The sequence below is a fragment of the Trachinotus anak genome, unplaced genomic scaffold (assembly GCF_046630095.1).
Source record: "Trachinotus anak isolate AG129_WGS33_773 ecotype Australia unplaced genomic scaffold, CSIRO_AGI_Tana_v1 ptg000003l, whole genome shotgun sequence".
In the NCBI taxonomy this organism is placed as follows: Eukaryota; Metazoa; Chordata; class Actinopteri; order Carangiformes; family Carangidae; genus Trachinotus; species Trachinotus anak.
Genome location: NW_027273854.1, coordinates 21,907,295 through 21,926,231, shown reverse-complemented (window position 1 = coordinate 21,926,231; position 18,937 = coordinate 21,907,295). Strand labels below are relative to the sequence as shown.

Below are 18,937 nucleotides of genomic sequence, written 5' to 3'. Positions count from 1 at the left end.
TAAGTATCCAATGTTAGTTTCAAAGGAGCTTTGTGCGGTGGATTGCTAACTAGCAATTAGCTAACGGTTAGCTTAGAGTTAGGAGCTTAATGCGTTAATTTCATGTTAACTGAATAAGCGTCGGGTAAAAAACAAAACTGTGGCCTACACCAGAGAACAAAAACAACTCTTTATTCATTCTAAATTATGTATAGGCCTAAGGTGGAGAGTTTTTGTATCCCAGTTTATCAATGCAAGTTTTACGTTGAAGGTCAGAACAGGAAGTCGCATTCTTTGTTCTTAAGCTGACTTCACACTTGTTCCCCCCTCCCCAGCAGCATCACTCACCGGCTCTCAGCTTTCCGCAGAGCCGAGCAGGAGTGCACCGCCGCGGGGAAGATGGCTTTAGTTTCTCGCAGTAAACAGGACAGAGTCTGGTGTTGAATCCTGGCGGGTTTCGGGTTTCCGCACAGTGCTTTCCTCTCTGAGGATGAGAAGACAGCCTGCAGCAGCGGTCGGTCTCTCACAACTACAGGACACACTGCACTGCGTGATGCAGATCAGAGTCCAAGAGTTGACATCCTGCTTTCAGGAGGTGATGGTCTCCTCCTCTCTCCTCTGCTCACCTGCTCCTCTCCAAACGTCACCATGTTAACATTTTGCAACTCGGCACATCAAACTGCGCCTTTTTGTATTTTTTAGGACATCCATGCTTGTGTTTAACCACTGGAGGACTTCAGCAGAAATGTCTACAATGATCCGACGGCTGTAAAGTGAGACATATATCACCAGAAGTCACCTGGAGTCACCATCCAATTGGCTGTCTGCAAGGCACATGATGGCTAATAACGAGCTACAAGTGAGTCTCCCAACTTTTTCATTACTGTTAAAGCTGCTGTGTTAATGTGCTTATCAGAGCTCAACATCTGCATTTAAAGATGCCATGAGGTAAAACATCTGGAGATTTTTCATTGTTGATATCCACAGTCATGGGAGGATGTCTGTGATGGAAATACTCTTAGAAATCCTTGTTTTTGAGTCTGATGGGGGATATTGTTCCTTACTCCAGCAACTTAGTGTTGCCCTGTAATGTGGTTAGAGTTTGCAAAAGACAGATTTAAAATATGGTGCAAATTGAAGCGTCATAGGCCAAGATATCCTGACCTTTGGTCTCTAGTATGGGTTAAGTTCCAAAAATGCTAGATACTACAGTTCCCACGATATAACTTAGAAGCATGTTGTTATTAAACCGTCCATACCTGGTAAGTTCTCAGGTCTTTAGAGCTCCACACACGAAAATCTTCACACAGTTATGTTCAATTCGTAGTATCCAAAGCCGCACTGATTCCCATGTTTGTGAATTGTGGACGTTAGCATCATTTAACAATTTTACGATCTACGATCTAACTGTTACGATCTTACTTTTTTTTAATCTTAATTTTCAAATGGCTTTTTGACATGAACAGCATTTAAAAGTCAGAGAATGGTAATTACTGAAATTCCCAAACACTATGAACACAGCTCAGGCTTAGGCCAGGTCACAAACGTCACAGAAGACAGTATTCTACTGTTTTCACAGGCTGGGGAGTAGAGCTCAGTATAGAAGTTCTCAACAGAAGTTCCCCGAGTCCAAGGTGAAGTCCTCTTGTTTTGTCCAAAAGAAAGTTTAAAACACAAATAATATTCAGTTTACATTGATACAGAACAGCAAATCTTCACTCTGGAGAAGCTGGAACCAGAGTTATAGATTATCAAAATATTGCAGATTAATTTGCTCTTTCTCCTGGGGTGAGTAAACTGTTCTTCATGTGTAAATGGGTGGAGTGCCCCTTTGGTGACCATCCACTTTAGGAACTAATAGAAAGACAGTAGTGAATTAGACTCTATATGACACATCAAAGGAAGAAAGTAAAGTAAGTGGATAAAACTAGAACTGTATTCTCTGCTGCTTCCTAGCTGATCGCTGGTGCCCCTTCTGTGACCTCACGTCAGTGATTAGCCAATGGACAAAAGTCAGTGGTGTTTTCAGGACAGAAGACTCATTATTAATTTGACTTAATAACATTTCTATGTCACAAAAGTCAAAGGACACAAGTAGGTAAACGATTTCACGAGTAAGATCACTACTACAGTTACTGCTTCCGCTATACCCTTGATACAGATTAGATTTCCCAGATTACATGAAATGATTTCCCACTTGTGACACAGTGGTTGCCCTCAGGTAGTCAGGGGTGAGTCATGGAGGGTGTTGTGGTGTCCGAGCTTCGGTCTAATTTAGAGGGGTTGGGTTACAGTTACCCTGGTGTCAGTCCAGTCCAGGACACAGCAGAGGAAAATGTTAAAAATTAAAGGCAGAGTGCCGCCTCAGCTCAGCTCAGCTCATGCCAGCAGCCAGCACATCACTCGGTGGTTAGTTACCCCTGTCACAAGGTTAAACTGCTGCAAAGAGAGTGTGCACTAGATATTGCTGTTTATTTTGTAAATTTTAGTCACTTCAACTTGATAAAGGTTTACACAGCTGAAATGGTTACAAAACAGATTTGTGATGAACGTTTGACAGCGTGTAATTACAACCACCTATATTTCCTGTTCCTATCTACAAGCTGTGTGGGTCCAGGCTCACATAAGTAATTCCTGCAGCCAGTAAGCAACATGTGTTAAGATATTTTAAAAAAGTGTGGCCATGCCAAATGTTTTCCCCATAAATCAGCCCACTCACACTCCAACATTTCTCCAAACAGTTTGTCGCTGTAACACTGCTAATTCATTTGTTGTGAGTGAAAACTGGCTTCTTCCTTGACATTTAGCAGTTTCCCTGAACAGGGAAGGTGCCTGCAGTGTTTCTTGGAAAGCTACATTGTCTGTGCAGGCATGGGGATCAACAGTAACAGCTAATATGTGTCATAGTGCACCATCACATCCTGCATTGCACCAGTGTTTCTGTCACAGAAACACAGTTTTGGCTTTTAAAAAATCTGTTTCAGAAAGTGTCCCCTTCAATAGTACAAAAACAAAATTCTATTAAAAAATATTTTAGGTAACTTGACACCTTGATTTAGTCAATAATGTTCATCCCTGTTGTCTTAGAAATTTTGAATAATAATACATTCTGGCTGGTTGCTAATATCTACAAAAATAGGTATTTTCTGTGTGTTGACATGTTGCATTTTCATAAAAAGAAAATATTTAACTTGTTTCATTGTAGTGCTGTGGAATGTTTGCTGGTCTAACATGACCATTTCACACTGACACTGTTATAATTTCATTCTGCATGTGTGGCTCTGTCTGTTTTGTCTGTCTGTGCCCACTTAAGCTATGTGTTAATGTGTTATTACAGATTGACATAATATTAAGCGCGGTCACAATTGATACCAATCAAGGATGCTGCATTGAGCTATGGATTGCTTATTCTTTGAACAAATATACTATTATAGAACAATTGTTTTACAAAGACTCAATTACAAATGGCTCTGACACATTCATTTCCACCACGTGTCCATCCTCCATCAGAGGAGTGTAGCTATTATTATACTAAACCTGTCTACATGGATCATTAAACGACATTTTGTTGTTTATGTTTCCAAGGGTTCTCACACGTGAGGACAGATTACTTCAGTTTATACCTAGAAAACACGCAACATTTATTTTGCCATTATGTTTTCAGACATCTTTGCTTTTGCATCATTTTAACAGCAGGTTGATCTTTGAGAAGTTTCCTGTAAAAACGAGCAGCACATGAGGAACTTGGGAGACTTAGAAGTTACACACTAATGAAAAAATGATCAATATAAAAGCAACACAGGAGACGTCATCCTGATTTTGAATCTCTAGTCGTGCTTGAAGAAATAGTGGACACTGCATTTCCCATAATGCCTAAGTCTCCAGATGCAAAAACCTTGTGCCAGCTTGTAATGCAGACTTTCTGTTATAAATTTGTGGAGATGACATCATCAGGGTTATTTACTCAGATTTGTTCCCATCAGAAGACAAAATGTTCTCCCAGACTGAACACCACACTTATACACTGAGCTACATACAGTCGACCATGAATCCTATACAACACAATTAACTGCTGATTTCTCTTGCCCTGCTATGTTGATGATACATTAAAACACATTTATGGCCTCATGACTCAATTTATAACTCCTCGATGATTGCCTGAGCTGCACTTGAGCAGTTTCTGCCTGGCGTGACGAATTCAGCTTCCTTTTGTGGCGATGGCGAGGGTTCAGTTATCATTACTGCAGACAGGCAGTGAGCGACGGCTGATTGAGATCAAGGGGCCACGTTGGTAATGATGATAGGCTGAACCTGTCAAAGTGGACCGAGGCACAGTGTGCTGATTGAGCTCTTCCCTTTATTCCTCCTGAGTAGCTCATTAAGGCTGTGCTGCTGCCGACACTCATCCCATTGGAGGTCACGACTGCCAGACTCACTGAGGAAAACAACTGAAATGACCCTCTCTTCTTTCTCTCTTCCTCCAACCCCCCTCCCCTCTGTTAAAACCACATTATCCCTATATGCACAGAAAGAGGCTATCTGTGTAAATGTAGCTTAACTGTTTGTGCTTTTCTGCACTTTTCTGTGCCGTTCCTCCTGCTGACACTCCTGCATTCATCAATTTGCAGCCTGTTTATTTGTTGGCCCTTCCTCTCCCTCAGATGGCTTCAAGGAATGTAAATTAAGCCTCCTGCTGAGGATGTAAGCTCTGTGCTCAGCTGATAATATAACCTACACTTTGAGGTAGCTGTACACTCTGCGGCCGCCCTCTCATGAATTCTTTATTTCTATTAGTTTCCTGTCGTTATCATCTCAAAGACTTCTGCAAGTCAGAGGAGCTGCTGCTTCTTGCTTCGGTGGCAACTCCAGATTACTTTTTTATCGATCATCCAAGAGAGTGGGAGTAATTTGGTCCATTTCTTTAATGGCATCTGAGGACTTCTGAGCATGCTCATATGGAAGCGTTACTGGCTGAGGTCTGTTGATGCGCTCACACATGTTACAATACACAGTGATGTCTTGCATCACCCTCAAAATAATGTGTCTCCAGCTGCCACTGCTATGGATAATAGGATTAGGAGACTGTGGACTTGACTGCGTCTCTGACCTCCTACGAGGGTAGCATTAGTGACCTCGGTCACCCACACAGGCTCACACGCACAAATGCAACCCCCCCAACATCCATCCCTCCTGCTGGAATCCAGGATTACACTGTGTCTGCTGAAATCTGTCTCTCCCCCAGATACCAGTAGACAAACATATAACTGCAGCATTACAGCTTCAGCGCACTGATGGGACATCTTAATGGCATTCATTAATAAAACCAGTGGGTGTGTCTAACCCTAAGATCACTCATTAGGCTGCAGTCAGACATTCCCAGTTAATGCCAGAGAGGAAAGCTGGTATCTTGAATACCGATGCAGAAAAAAAAAATCCCAAAAATTTCAAGTATCCCTTCAAGTGAGGATCCATGACTCCCTGTGTTTCTATGCCAGTCTAAAGGCCAATTTCCATTCGGCTAGTCTGAACACCAGCTGTTGTTGCTGTATGCCCCTCACCCACCAGGCTTTCAGAGGATTAGTTATCTATGATACCAACCCAGAAAATGGAAAAAATAAAGCAAAATACTACAGGGAAACAGGTGAAGAATAGACAAACTACTGGTTACTTGTGTCCAACTACGTTTTGTCTTTTTCTAAGCTGGTTGTGTGAGTGTTTTAGGGCTTTAAGGGATTGTTGGTATTACAGGATTAAAGAATGTGTTGCTGAGAAGGACAAGTTAGGGAAATGGTGTTACGTTGAGGGAGCAAAATATCGTAAATTCAATCTGAAGATGATAATTCTGTCAGTATGGGTCGGGGATAGGAAGGTCACAGAGGAAAGGAGCCATTTAGGAGCCATGTGTTGGCCTGAGAAACGAACATTGATTGGTTGCTAAAGTAGTTTTGTAATGCTTGTGGGCACTGAGGCTCAGCGGTGCTTGTGAAATAGCTTACACCGTGATTTTTAGCCTGGGGTTTAGTCACTGAAAGGGACAAACAAGAAGCAGCTGTGTATTGAATCAGCAGAACAGAAGTAGAGATGATCAATACTAACAAAATCAGATGTGATATTTTTATTTTAGAGCCTTAGAGTGAAAACCTGATCTTATTTAAATTTTTTATAATAGTAAGGAGGTAAAACTGTATTTTATATGGTTTTTCACCTGGGTTAAAGGAGCTACTGTATTTTGTATTTGTTTTGCAGTTGCTACATAGCAAACATTAGCATTAACTGCTATTAACGTAACAGTCTAGAAGAGATGTTGCGAGTTCAGCATCAAACTTCATTCCTTTACTCACCAGGAGCTGTCTGCAGTGCTGGAAAGCAACATCTATGTTAACTCTCGTCTCTATCTATCTCTATCATTTCTTGTACTGGAGTTAGCATGCTAACCAGGTAGCCAAAGTACTTCCCGATAGCGATTCACTGCGGCCTCCAGTCTGTCCTGAAGCTGTAGCACTGCTTAGAGGGTGTATTATAACGTCTTGTCTTGCAAACACAACAATGGCTGAAGCTCTTGTCAAATGTGATTCACAGTTCAACCAGTGTTTAAAGGGGCTATTTGTAAGTTTAACGGCAGGGAAAAAATAGTAATAATTTATTAGAAGTGAATGGATTACATTTCAGTTAACAAATGAAAGAGTGAATGGATGAATAAAGACAAATAAATAATCCTTTTACAAGATTGTATTGTAATATCGACACTGGTGATCTTTGTTGGTGCAGGGAAAAGCTGGACAGTTCAAAAATTAGTAAATTATCACAACCAGGTCTTAGTGTTTCACCATCCAGTTTTATTTAACCTCCTCTCAGAGTATTTCAACTGTTCCGCAAAAGAGCTTGAAGGGATTTAGCAGACAGGAGTAAAATGTGAACCAACTGTACCATTACCACTAGGAACTAGCAAGCTTGTTAACAGCACGTACAGGCCAGGCGGAAAAAGTGATCGGCACAGTAAAAGAAAACTGAAAGAAGCTAGGTGAGCTGCGGTGACTGGTTAGCATGTTGTGGTTAGCTCACGAGATACAGTTGTTCACCATGTGCAGATTTTTCATTTTTAATTTTGAGAGAGATGGTAGCACTTGGTAGTTGGTTGTCAAGCATTTTAATCTTCTGCAGCAGAATTATGTACAAAGTAGAAAGGGTGAGGGAGACACCAGCTGTTAGAGTAGAAACTGAAGTAGAGAGACACAGAGGAACCTGGGCTGTGTGACCTGATTGTGGTTACACCTGAGGCATTTGAGATGAGTTATCCCGCCACTGCACAGAGGTCATGTGATAGCTTGTGTGTTGTGCTGCGGGAGTGGTGTTGGGTTTAAGGGGAGCACAGACCCAAGGCTTCATGGGAGAAGTGGTGCGTTTGGCCGTGTTGCTGCCCTCAACAGTGGACTTTCTGTTCTGTCAGCCCAGAGGCCATATAAGTGAGACAGACAGGGAAAAAAACACAGCTATTATTACCTGCTTGAGAGGGAGAGACACAGGTAGTAGCAGGGTAGCCCAACAACAAGCCTGCCCCTCAGAATGTAACCCAAACTGCTGTCATTGTTGTTATTAAAGTCTCAGAGGCTGAATTGCTGGAACTGAGAGATACTGAGACACAAATAGCGGCCAGGTTCCATTGTGAGTCTGGCTTTTTTTTTAACCCGCTGTCAACAATGCATGAGAGATTATGAAAGTTGTAACTGGAGGAGTATAAATAGTCAGATGAAAAAGATGCAGTGTCTACAGAGGGAAAGTCCAGAGAAGAGCCTGAAAAGAGCAATTGACATTATGTCATCTTTGTAGCAGTTTCATGAACACTGTCTTGATCGTCTTCTTTCACATGACTTTAATATTGAGCTCATTACGAAACGAGGCTTCTTATTTCTGCTTCCTAAATTTTCAAATCCATTTTTATTAATGGAGAATGCTTCTGTGTTTTATTAATGACAATAAATCCCATGAAAAGACCAAAACTAATAGTGAATTGATTGTTGTCAAGTTGTCTGGGCAGCCAAAGATTGTTTCCGGAAAAAATAAAACTATATTTGTGACCTTTAAAGATCTGTATATTCAGTGGGACCAAATAGGGCAGGAGAGGTACAAAGTATTTAGACTGAATTCTAGGATGCCTTAACACATTGTTGGTTTTGGGTTGTTTTTTTTTTTTCCTTTTTTTACTGCATTTATTGACAATAAGAAAAATAATTCAAGCCTTTTCTCTCAAATACTGCAATGTAGCCAGGTCTGGGTACAAATCAAAAACCCGCAAAGGACTGGGTATTTGCAGATGAGCCACTGCTGTCTGTGGACTGCTGTGACCTTAAAGCACATTGCCTTTACTAATGGAGTCTTGTTTTCATTAGCCATTATACTGTAATTAAAATAACGCAAATCTGTAAACATTTGTGCCACTTGTGTGTTTTTCCTCCTCTTGTGCTGTGTTTATGAGTGCCACACTATCGTAATCAACGGCATCAGTAAAGAGGGATAATCATCTGCATTATGGAATGGACCTCTTATCCCCCTCAGCCCTTCTGCCATAATCATTTTTAATCTGCTTTCCATGTCCATTACCATCGTGCCTGCTCAGCCATTCCATTACATAGCGGGGCTCTCAGCAGACATCATGGCCCCCCCACACAGCACTGCGCTCTCTGCCTCACACTTAAGCTGGTAACAACCAAATGTGAAAACATTCTGCATCAAACATTAAACCACTTTTTCAGACTGCAGTCTTCTCCATTCAGGTCTGTGTCTCAATGCAGGTCACAATACAAGGATTGCATTCTGATTAGTTCAGTTTCTAGTCAAAAGTCCCTTAAACAACCACAGTGCAAAAGATAATGTTTGCCTTTCATTCAATTTCCCTATTTGTCATCTTACACTTTCAGTCAATCTTTCATCTTTCTATACAGCCCCTGCTGTCCTACACAGATGTCTGTTTTTGTATGTATCTTCCTTTTCACCAGAGACGTGACTACATTCCTAGAACCAGTCCACATTGCCAGGGTTTGCATGCCTGCTGCCCGACATCCATTACGGCCGACCCTGATCCCTGTCTCTGCAGGTGGTGTGCCCACAGGGTCCCAGGGTGCTGACCATCAGCAGTAACGCAGGCATTATAGTGGACTGTTGTGATGAAGAGAGAGCTGAACTGAAAGGCCAGAGGCAGCTCAGTGTATAGTCGCTGTTCCTTCACTTTGACAGGCCTTCCATTAGAGGTTTTTCTGGCCATGTCCAAGTGGTAGGAGACTCTTGGGTAGACCCCAAACATCCTGAAGAGATTATATCTGGGCTGGGAAAGCCTGGGGATCCCCCAGTAGGAGCTAGAAAGTGTTGGCGAGCAAAGGGATAGCTCCACTACCTGCTACCACTGTGATCCAACTCTGGATACACAGCAGAAAACGGGTGGATCTTCCTTCCCAACACTCACCTTCCCAGTCTGAAACTTCCAGAGCATGACAGTGGCTAAAGTAGCTGTGAGTGTAGAGCCATGAAGTGCCTCATTAGTTCCCCTCTGAGTAACACCCTTATCCAGGTTGACTGTTGTAGGTCAACAACTTTGTTTGCTGCCTTTTTTATATGCAGGTGGTGCCCACTGGAGCATTAAGAGAAAAGTGGGCTATGTCTGTTGGATTCAAGTCCAAGGTACCTTTTACCTGTGAGCTGGTCAATTGTTTGTTTTTGAAACACATCAGAATACACCTGTGTCATTGCTTGCTTGAGAAGATAACTATTCTGATTTTTTTGTTTTTCTCAGTGAACAAGATTGTGTTTATTTTTCATTTTGTTTCAGTGTCCTTCACCTGTCCCATTTGCTCAAGCTTCTGTTACATGCATGACAGAAGCAGATTAAGTATGTGGACTGCAGAGCTTTTCTCTTTGGGGGTTTATGCTGCCTTATTCCTCAGGAGCCTGCACAGAGCAACTGTTTGTTGCCGACAGAGTTCACAATGGACAAAGCTGGGAACACAAACACATAAGCGTTTACTGAAGTCTCTTGAGAAGATCGACCCTTTCACAAAGATGCCATTCATGCTGTCTACTCCTCCCCAGCTGTGGAGCGGACACTGCTGGAACACACACACACACACACACACACACACAGCTTCAGACGCACACAGGCAGACAGATGTGCTCTGACACACACACAGAGAACACTCTCTCACCTAACCTTCAACAGTCTTTCTCCTGTTTACTCAGACCGGCAGAATCGTCTGCTCTCATGCACGTGATGCCTTCATCAAGCTCTGGTTGTTCAGGGGATATACATACATACAGCCATGATGCACTGTAGAACAGCAAAAGGAGATTTGGCAACAGAATTTCCCCTGAAATATGAAGGATTTTAGGGATTAACAGGGAACGCACACAGTCCAAAGTACATTCTGTAAGCTGTTAACTCATTCATAGAGGGCTAGAGCTGAATCTGCAACACAAGACTAGATATCAACTGGGAATTCAGATTTGGTATTAAATGTGTTGCTAGTTGCTTCCACACATTGTTTTTTGTAAGAATTAAACAAAGGAAACATAATGTGGTTAATTAGTGATCTGTAGCAGTACTGGTATGTAGATTTGGTTACCTTCAGCCTCAGCAAGGCTAACTGTTTCCAGGCTTTATGCTAAAATAAGATAACTGGCCATATTCAGTTGTGTGAAAAAGTGTTTGCCCCCTTCCTGATTTATTTTTTTTTGCATGTTTGTCACACTTAAATGTTTCAGATCAAACAAATTTAAATATTAGACAAAGATAACACAAGTAAACACAAAATGCAGTTTTTAAATGAAGGTTTTTATTAAGGGGGGAAAAAAAATAAAAAATCCAAACCTACATGGCCCTGTGTGAAAAAGTGATTGCCCCCTAAACCTAATAACTGGTTGGGCCACCCTTAGCAGCAACAACTGCAATCAAGCGTTTGCGATAACTAGCAATGAGTCTTTTACAGCACTGTGGAGGAATTTTGGCCCACTCATCTTTGCAGAATTGTTGTAATTCAGCCACATTGGAGGGTTTGAGCATGAACCGCCTTTTTAAGGTCATGCCACAGCATCTCAATCGGATTCAGGTCGGGACTTTGACTAAAGTCTTCATTTTGTTTTCTTAAGCTATTCAGAGGTGGACTTGCTGGTGTGTTTTGGATCATTGTCCTGCTGCAGAACGCAAGTGCGCTTCAGCTTGAGGTCACGACAGATGGCCAGACATTCTCCTTCAGGATTTTATGGTAGACAGCAGAATTCATGGTTCCATTTACCACAGCAAGTCTTCCAGGTCCTGAAGCAGCAAAACAGCCCCAGACCATCACACTACCACCACCATATTTTACTGTTGGTATGATGTTCCTTTTCTGAAATGCCGTGTTACTTTTACGCCAGATGTAATGGGACATACACCTTCCAAAAAGTTCAACTTTTGTCTCATCAGTCCACAGAGTATTTTCCCAAAAGTCTTGGGGATCATCAAGATGTTTTCTGGCAAAACTGAGACGAGCCTTTATGTTCTTTTTGCTCAGCAGTGGTTTTCGTCTTGGAACTCTGCCATTTTTGCCCAGTCTCTTTCTTCTGGTGGAGTCATGAACACTGACCTTAATTGAGGCAAGTGAGGCCTGCAGTTCTTGATGGATGGATTCTCTTGGATGAGTCGTCGCTGCGCTCTTGGGGTAATTTTGGTCAGCTGGCCACTCCTGGGAAGGTTCACCACTGTTCCATGTTTTCGCCATTTGTGGATAATGGCTCTCACTGTGGTTCGCTGGAGTCCAAAAGCTTTAGAAATGGCTTTGTAACCTTTTCCAGACTGATAGATCTCAATTGCTTTGTTTCTCATTTGTTCCTGAATTTCTTTGGATTGCAGCACGATATCTAGCTTTTGAGGATCTTTTGGTCTACTTCACTTTGTCAGGCAGGTCCTATTTAAGTGATTTATTGATTGAGAACAGGTGTGGCAGTAATCAGGCCTGGGTGTGGCTAGAGAAATTGAACTCAGCTTTCCAAAGATGTGATAAATCACAGTTTATGTTTTAACAGGGGGGGCAATCACTTTTTCATACAGGGCCATATAGGTTTGGATTTTTTTTCCCCTTAATAATAAAAACCTTCATTTAAAAACTGCATTTTGTGTTTACTTGTGTTATCTTTGTCTAATATTTAAATTTGTTTGATGATCTTAAGTGTGACAAACATGCAAAAAAAAAAATAAATCAGGAAGGGGGCAAACACTTTTTCACACAACTGTATGTACCGTATAGATTTGATGGTATCAATTGTCTCATCTGGTGTTTAGTCTAAATACAGTGACATTTGACTTTTCTCAATCAGTGCAATATACAAAACACCCATAAATCACCAAATTATTGCAACTTTGCAATATTTAACCCTGCTGCTCTGCAGTCGAACTGGCCCAATTACCCACATTAGAGTCTTCTCACTGAGCGTGACCATGTCCTGAAGTTAACTCCGTCTATAGTACATAGACTTCCCTCTGACCTGCTGTGTTGGCATAAAGAGGAGCAATGTTTCTTCCTGTTAGCACTCACAATATCCAGATGGCATTGTCTTACACTGCTGTTTCATTTATTACAAGCAGTTACAGTATATTCGCCCTGTGTGTGCGTGTGTGGTTGTGGTTGTTAATGTATCTGCATTTCAAGCTTTACCTGTGTGTGTCTTGTTTGTATTATTTGTTTTTCATTTGATATCCATTCAATGTGTGTGTGTGTGTGTGTGTGTGTGTGTGTGTGTGTGTGTTTAGAGAGATTAATTGGAATTCAAACCCCCCCATACACCCCCAAACTCCAAACAATCCCCCCCATCACCCCCCTTAACCTAAATCCCATGTGCTGCGTGCTGAAGGAGGCTGTGTGCAGACATCAAGATGTGAGGAGAATTTAAACTTGCGTTTCTTCTCCCAGATTCTGACTCACTCTCTCTTACACAAGCTGTGTTTCAGTCTGTAACACACAAGCATGCACACGCACACACACCATTATAGTAATGAATGGCACTATTAAGAGAAGTCTGACCTCTTAAACTTTACTCTTTCTCTTTTCCTTTCTCCCTCTCTGTCTTTTCTTATCTCTTCATGTTGTAGCGAGCATCTAGTTTGGTCCATAAATGTCATGTTTTCCTTTCCTCTGCCTCACCTAATAAACCTCAGTCTTTTTCTGCTCTACAGTGGTTGTTACTTCCTTGAACAACTAGTTCAAAGGGTCACATTTATCCCTGCAGCTTTCAACAATATGTGCAACTGCAGCATCTTCAAGGTGACACATTACGAAAAAGGGCCACATACACGCTAAAGGTCCTGCCATGAACTTGTGTAATCCACATCTTCCTGTTTATAAACATATTTTCATCAACAGTAACTTCCTGGAAATCCCAATCCCCTGTCCCAGTCTAAAAACACCCCTCCATGCAATATCTGGCTCAGGGTAAATTTATTAAATGATGATTATTTTTGGCAACGCTACATTAACAATTAGGTTAAAAGTCCACTCCTGAGCCCCATCATTATTATCGCTTCATGTGAACCACAGTTGTTGGTGAGTAAGTGAATGAATGAGTAACAATATGACAGAGTTAGGGCTGGCAACTGGAGCGTTCCCCCACTGTCTCTACTACAACAAAATGGACTTAATCTCTATTTATAGACACAAGCACGGCAAGACGAGCTGACGGGTCATTAAAACTTAATCAGAGGCATGGCTTTCTGTCACCCACCGGCAGCACCGGGCAGAAGTCTGCTAACCAGAGTGTGTGACAGGATAATGCATGACAGATTGGTGGCAATAAAATGAAGAAAAACAGGAGCGAGGGACAAAGGGTAGAGGTGTAAAGAGGGGAAAATATAGGCAGGGGGAGATGGAGGGTGTAAGAGTGTAAGAGCAATGTGAGAATAGTAATCAGTCAACATGACAGAAATTGTTTTGTTTTTATTTTCCTCAGCGGCATGTTTTCACCTGAAACCAGCCTAACTAACTATGGGTTCTGCTGCACAGATGACCAATGGGCTCATTTTATACAGGAGAACAGTCTCTCCAGATCAGTCACACATCACTGTCACCACTGTTGCCACTGCTTTAAGGTTTTGTCAGGTTTAGGCACAAACTCTGCTTGGTGAGGTGGGGAACGATTGTTGTTTGAGTTAAGATGAATACTGTCTAAGGCAGGGGTCGGCAAGAAAGTTTGGCTTTGAGCCAATTTCTTCCTAACCCATTACATGGTGGTCAGAGCATAATCAAAGGCTAATTTAAGAAACTGATAAAAATGCAACTTAAATTTACTTTATTACTGTTCACATGTTGATTATAGTCTTAAGACCTGCAAACAGCAGAACACAACCCTGTGTTAAAGACAGTAAGGCTGCACATTAGGGCTGGATGGGTTCAGGCAATCATAGAATTGCTCTTTCTTTCCATCTATCTTTCCTCTCACTTGCTCTTTCTCTCTCTCTCTCTGTCTCTCACAACCCAACCGGTCGAGGCAGATGGTCGCCCACCCTGAGCCCGATTCTGCCTGAGGTTTCTGCCTCTTAAAGGAAGTTTTCCTTGCCACTGTCGCCAAGTGCTTGTTCTTGGTGGGAATTATTGGGTCTCTGTAAAAATACTATAACGAGAAGGTTTAGACCTCCTCTATTTGGAAAGTGCCTTGAGATAACTTCTGTTGTGATCTGGTGCTATATAAATAAAAATGGACTTGATTTGACAAAAGCAAGAGCTATGACTTGTTGTTTTCAGCATGACTGAATGTGCCATGAATTTTAAGGGCTGGGTAATGCAAGAAAAGAACATGTCCGACCACGTCCAAAGGCAAAAGTGTTACAGTTGCACCAAATGGCCACATTCACAGGGTGTGGGGAAAGCGTGCTATTGGAGAGGGAGGGTGTGGTGATAATGGCGCACATTTTCAAACAGCTTCTGGAAAGATTTGTGTTGCACTGTCAAAAAAAAAGGTGACACCCGTGATTCAGAAAAGTGTGCAAGTGTTCAGTCATCTGACAAGCACTCCTGACTCTACAGACACCTTAACGCTTTATAACCTATTTTTTTTACCCTTTTTCAATACTTATGGTTTTGCCTTTATACACCTCATTAAATAATGTTTACCACGCCAGTGTTTGGTATCTCTTTTTCCGCACAACATCATCTATATGCCTTGGCAAGTGTTGTTTCACATTAACATACTGTATCAACATACTGGACCCAAAAAGCACACAGAACACCTAAAATCTGATTTGGAAAATGTGAACATATAATGGTAAAATAGAGATAAACTCAAGCTATATATTTACCAGAAAAGGTAGCTGTTGCCATAGTTTTTTCTTTTAAGCTATGCCACTATTCAGTCATCTTACAGGCCTCACAGAGTGTGACGGCTTCCTAAATAGTGCAAAAAAAAAAAAGTACTACAGGTAAAAAATCAGACTATGTTTAGTGGTTCATTTTCTCCCACAAAAACTGTATCTTCAACTCCAAACCAAATCTTCCAAAAACTATCTCACTCTGTCCCTGTCTGTCTCTCTCCTGTTTCTCTCTCTCAGTTTGCCCCTCCCCCACCTCACTACATGTTCAGCCTGTAGAGCAGAGTCAGCAGATTCCAACAATTTTTTTCCCCATTTCTTCATATGACAAGAAATGACAAAAATATAATTGCGACATTTGCCCCATCCCTTTTGCATTCTTTTAAGCACACATACAAATGATATTTAGATCAAATTAAGTTTGTCTCATCTCCATTTTTACTTGATTTGTCAACATCAAACAAAAACTAGCAAATTGTTTCAAGCCAGAACTGTTGATGGAAGTTGACGCAGCGCTCAATGTGCATTTGTTTTTATGTTGCAATGTGGTGATGCAGCCACGTGAGTTGATCTTGCTGGCGTGATCAGTGTCTCCTGAGGGTTAAAGTGAGTAATTGATTTTTTATTCTTGTTGTTGATTTTGTATTCTTGTCAATTCAGTTGAATACGCTTTACCACATTAAAAAATTAGGCAAAATATACTTCTTACTTAATTTTTATATTTAAGCTGCTATGATCAATATTTAATTGGTGACTCTGAATTGCCCGTAGTTGGGCATTGGGAGTTGGGAGTGTGAATGGTGGCTTGTCTCTATACTGTATGTCAGCCCTGTGTTAAACCGGCATCCTGTCCAGGGTGTACTGGACTGGACAGGGTGTACCCGCGCCCAATGTCAGCTGGGATTAGCTCCAGCCCCCCCGTGACCCGATTTGGATATGCAGTATAGAAAATGGATGGATGGTAAATCAATATTTTTGTACTGACGGTGGATCATATACTACTTGTATGTGAGAGGAGTCGCTTGTCGTGATGAACCCACAAATGATTATCACCAATCATCTCTGCAGAGTTTTTTTAGCATCTTGTTGAATTTTGCACTGACATTAAACAGGTCGGCAGAAACATGACAAATGACATGAATCATAATGTTATTTTACTCAGTGTAAACATGATACAGCTTCAGTGAAGTGTTGGAAGAAGCTAATATATGATATTAATGACACTGTCAGACAGTGATTAAGGGAAAATTTGGGAGAAATTTGGATATTAAAAGGTTAATCACACAGCATACATATGTTGTGGGTCAGTCCTAACCTGGTGAACAGGTTGAGGCTGTAACTTTAAGAGCTGGTATCTATAAACCGATGTGATCTTAGTTCCTGCTACTGTGGTCAGCACAGTTTTACTAACTGCATCTACTTCACAGACACGATGAACTAGACAGTTTGCTACCAAAGGCATCACTGAAGCCTCTGTTTAGCTTTGAACTTTTAAGATTTCAGCTAATAATGAGAGCTGAACCGTATTTGTAAAGGTGAGGGACAGTATGGATGCATGGGGGCTGCTAGCTCTGCAGCCACCGCTCCACATTACACGGGAAGCGTTCAGGGTCACAGCTGCTCGGTAAGGAAATATTTTACTGCCTGCTCATAGATATGGGACACAGAGCGTTTATGTGCTCTATCAAAATGATGCAAGCAAGAGCAACTGCCTGTATTTTGTATTTATTGGGTTAACTTCATGTTACTTTACTTCCTATTCCCCTATTGTAGAGTGAGAGAATAAGAAGAACTAGACATGCTTTGGTGCCTCTTTGAATTCCATGCTGTGTGTGTGTGTGTGTGTGTGTGTGTGTGTGTGTGTGTGTGTGTGTGTGTGTGTGTGTGTGTGTGTGTGTGTGTGTGTGTGTGTGTGTGTGTGTGTGTGTGTGTGTGTGTGTGTGTGTGTGTGTGTGTGTGTGTGTGTTTGTCCCTCACCTTCTCTTTCTATGAGCATGTATCCTTTTGTGTAAGCGTGTGTGTTACGACAGATACAGATAGGAAGCCAGAGAGGGCCATCTGCCACACAGTGAGGGCTCGGAGGGTCAGTGACCCCGCACTGCTAAGAGTCAGATAAAGCCATGGCCCTGGTCTTACTGACAGGAAAAGGACAGAAGTCAGAGACTGTCTGTAGCCATCAGAACAAGGCGGAGGGTCTGGGCTTGGATAAGTCGGTGCTGCCTGTGTGTGATCTCTGCTTGTTTGTGTCTCGGAGGTGACGACTCAGCTTGTTGTCCTGCTTTTTTTGTGCAAATTTAGATTTTATGCCAGCTTGTAAAAATTCAGTTCATCTTCCAGTCGACTCACACACAGTAGGCGAGCGTCCATCTCTTCCTCTCTGTGTGCAGTTCATGACCATATGGCACAGTGTTGCATCAAGGGGACGCCCCTGAACTCAATGCACAGATACTGCATGTGTTGCATTTTCTTGTGAAAATCATAATATTTGTCATTTTTAATTTTTTTGTCACTTGTAAAGTGATGTTTATGTAAGAAAGGTTCATATGGCTCATAATATACCTTACTGGATGTCAAATCCCCCACAGTAGAGCATCTGTCTAGTGCTTCATAGTGGGAATGTTTTGCCCTTTGACCTCTTTTCTCAGTGTGGTGTATTTTTTTAATTCACCACTTCTCATTTACATGCAAACCCAGACCTGCAGATAAAAAAACAGAAATAGTTCTGCACGTCACACGTACACACATATGCATATATACGTGGTCAGATAGTCCACTGAATATGACCACAATCTATCACAACAGCCTGTCTCTCAGCATTGGAAACCCAGTTGCAGGAAGCAGAGTGGCTGTGAGCTCTCTCACTTACAAAACCACCCAAATGTGTGTATGTGTGTCTGTACAAAGTGCATGACGCCTCAGTCTCTATCTGGCAAAGAGCAGAACAGGAAGCAGCGAGGTGGGGCTCAGTGTATGCCGTTCTCTCTTCCTCTCCTCCGCCTCGTTCACTCGCTCCGGATTTAGACTGGCTTTTGATTCCTGGCGGGAAGGACATCCTGGATTTTGAGGAGGCAGGAATAGCACTTGGTGTTGCCTGATTGGTACTGCTGTCAGTGCTGGGTGTGTGTGATAGTGTGTGTGTGTGACAGGGGACAGAGTGGAGGGAGGGGGTCCGGGAGTGAAGCCAGAGGGAGGCCAAACATGGCCAGTGAGGACGTACTGGAGGACCTGCCAGGGGATCAACCACTTGATTCCCCGGTATCCACTGAGCCGAATGACACAGAGTCTTTGGTAGGCAACTGTAGTCAGAGCAGGCCTCAATATGGCCGCCTTTTTTCTTTCCATCATTTACTATGGCCCTTCTCTTTTCTGTCGGCTTCCTCGTTCGCTTCCTGTAAAAACATCTCCTAACCGACAACGAATCACTTGTGAATTTTCATTCCTGTGTGCTGTTGTGATTTTGCCCCACTGTGTGAGCTGTCTTATACCTCGCTCCAGAGGTTCTTTGTTGCAAAACACCAGGGATTAAGTTGTATTGTGTTGAACAGGAGTGCGTCACGGTACAAACTCTCCCTTCCTGTCGTTCGTGGTATGCTACTGCCTCTGCTCTCTCTTCTGCCTTGAATGGCTGTGGCCTCTGCT

The 18,937-nt window shown here is 42.1% G+C and overlaps 1 protein-coding gene across 4 annotated transcripts in view; it reads left to right on the top strand.

Annotated features, from left to right (window-relative positions):
* The first annotated feature begins 325 nt into the window (after positions 1 to 325).
* Positions 326 to 18,937, top strand: part of pkn1b (protein kinase N1b) — a 38,637-nt gene continuing 20,025 nt past the window's right edge. Inside the window, exons 1-2 of one of the 4 annotated variants that reach the window (XM_071474545.1) lie at positions 326 to 574; positions 682 to 838. In XM_071474545.1, coding sequence (XP_071330646.1) covers positions 815 to 838 — 24 coding nt within the window. In that variant the 5' untranslated portion in view covers positions 326 to 574; positions 682 to 814. Of the gene's footprint in view, positions 575 to 670; positions 839 to 16,733; positions 16,923 to 18,227; positions 18,587 to 18,937 lie in introns of those variants that run through there. The other 3 variants (XM_071474543.1, XM_071474542.1, XM_071474541.1) reach the window with 3 other exon arrangements.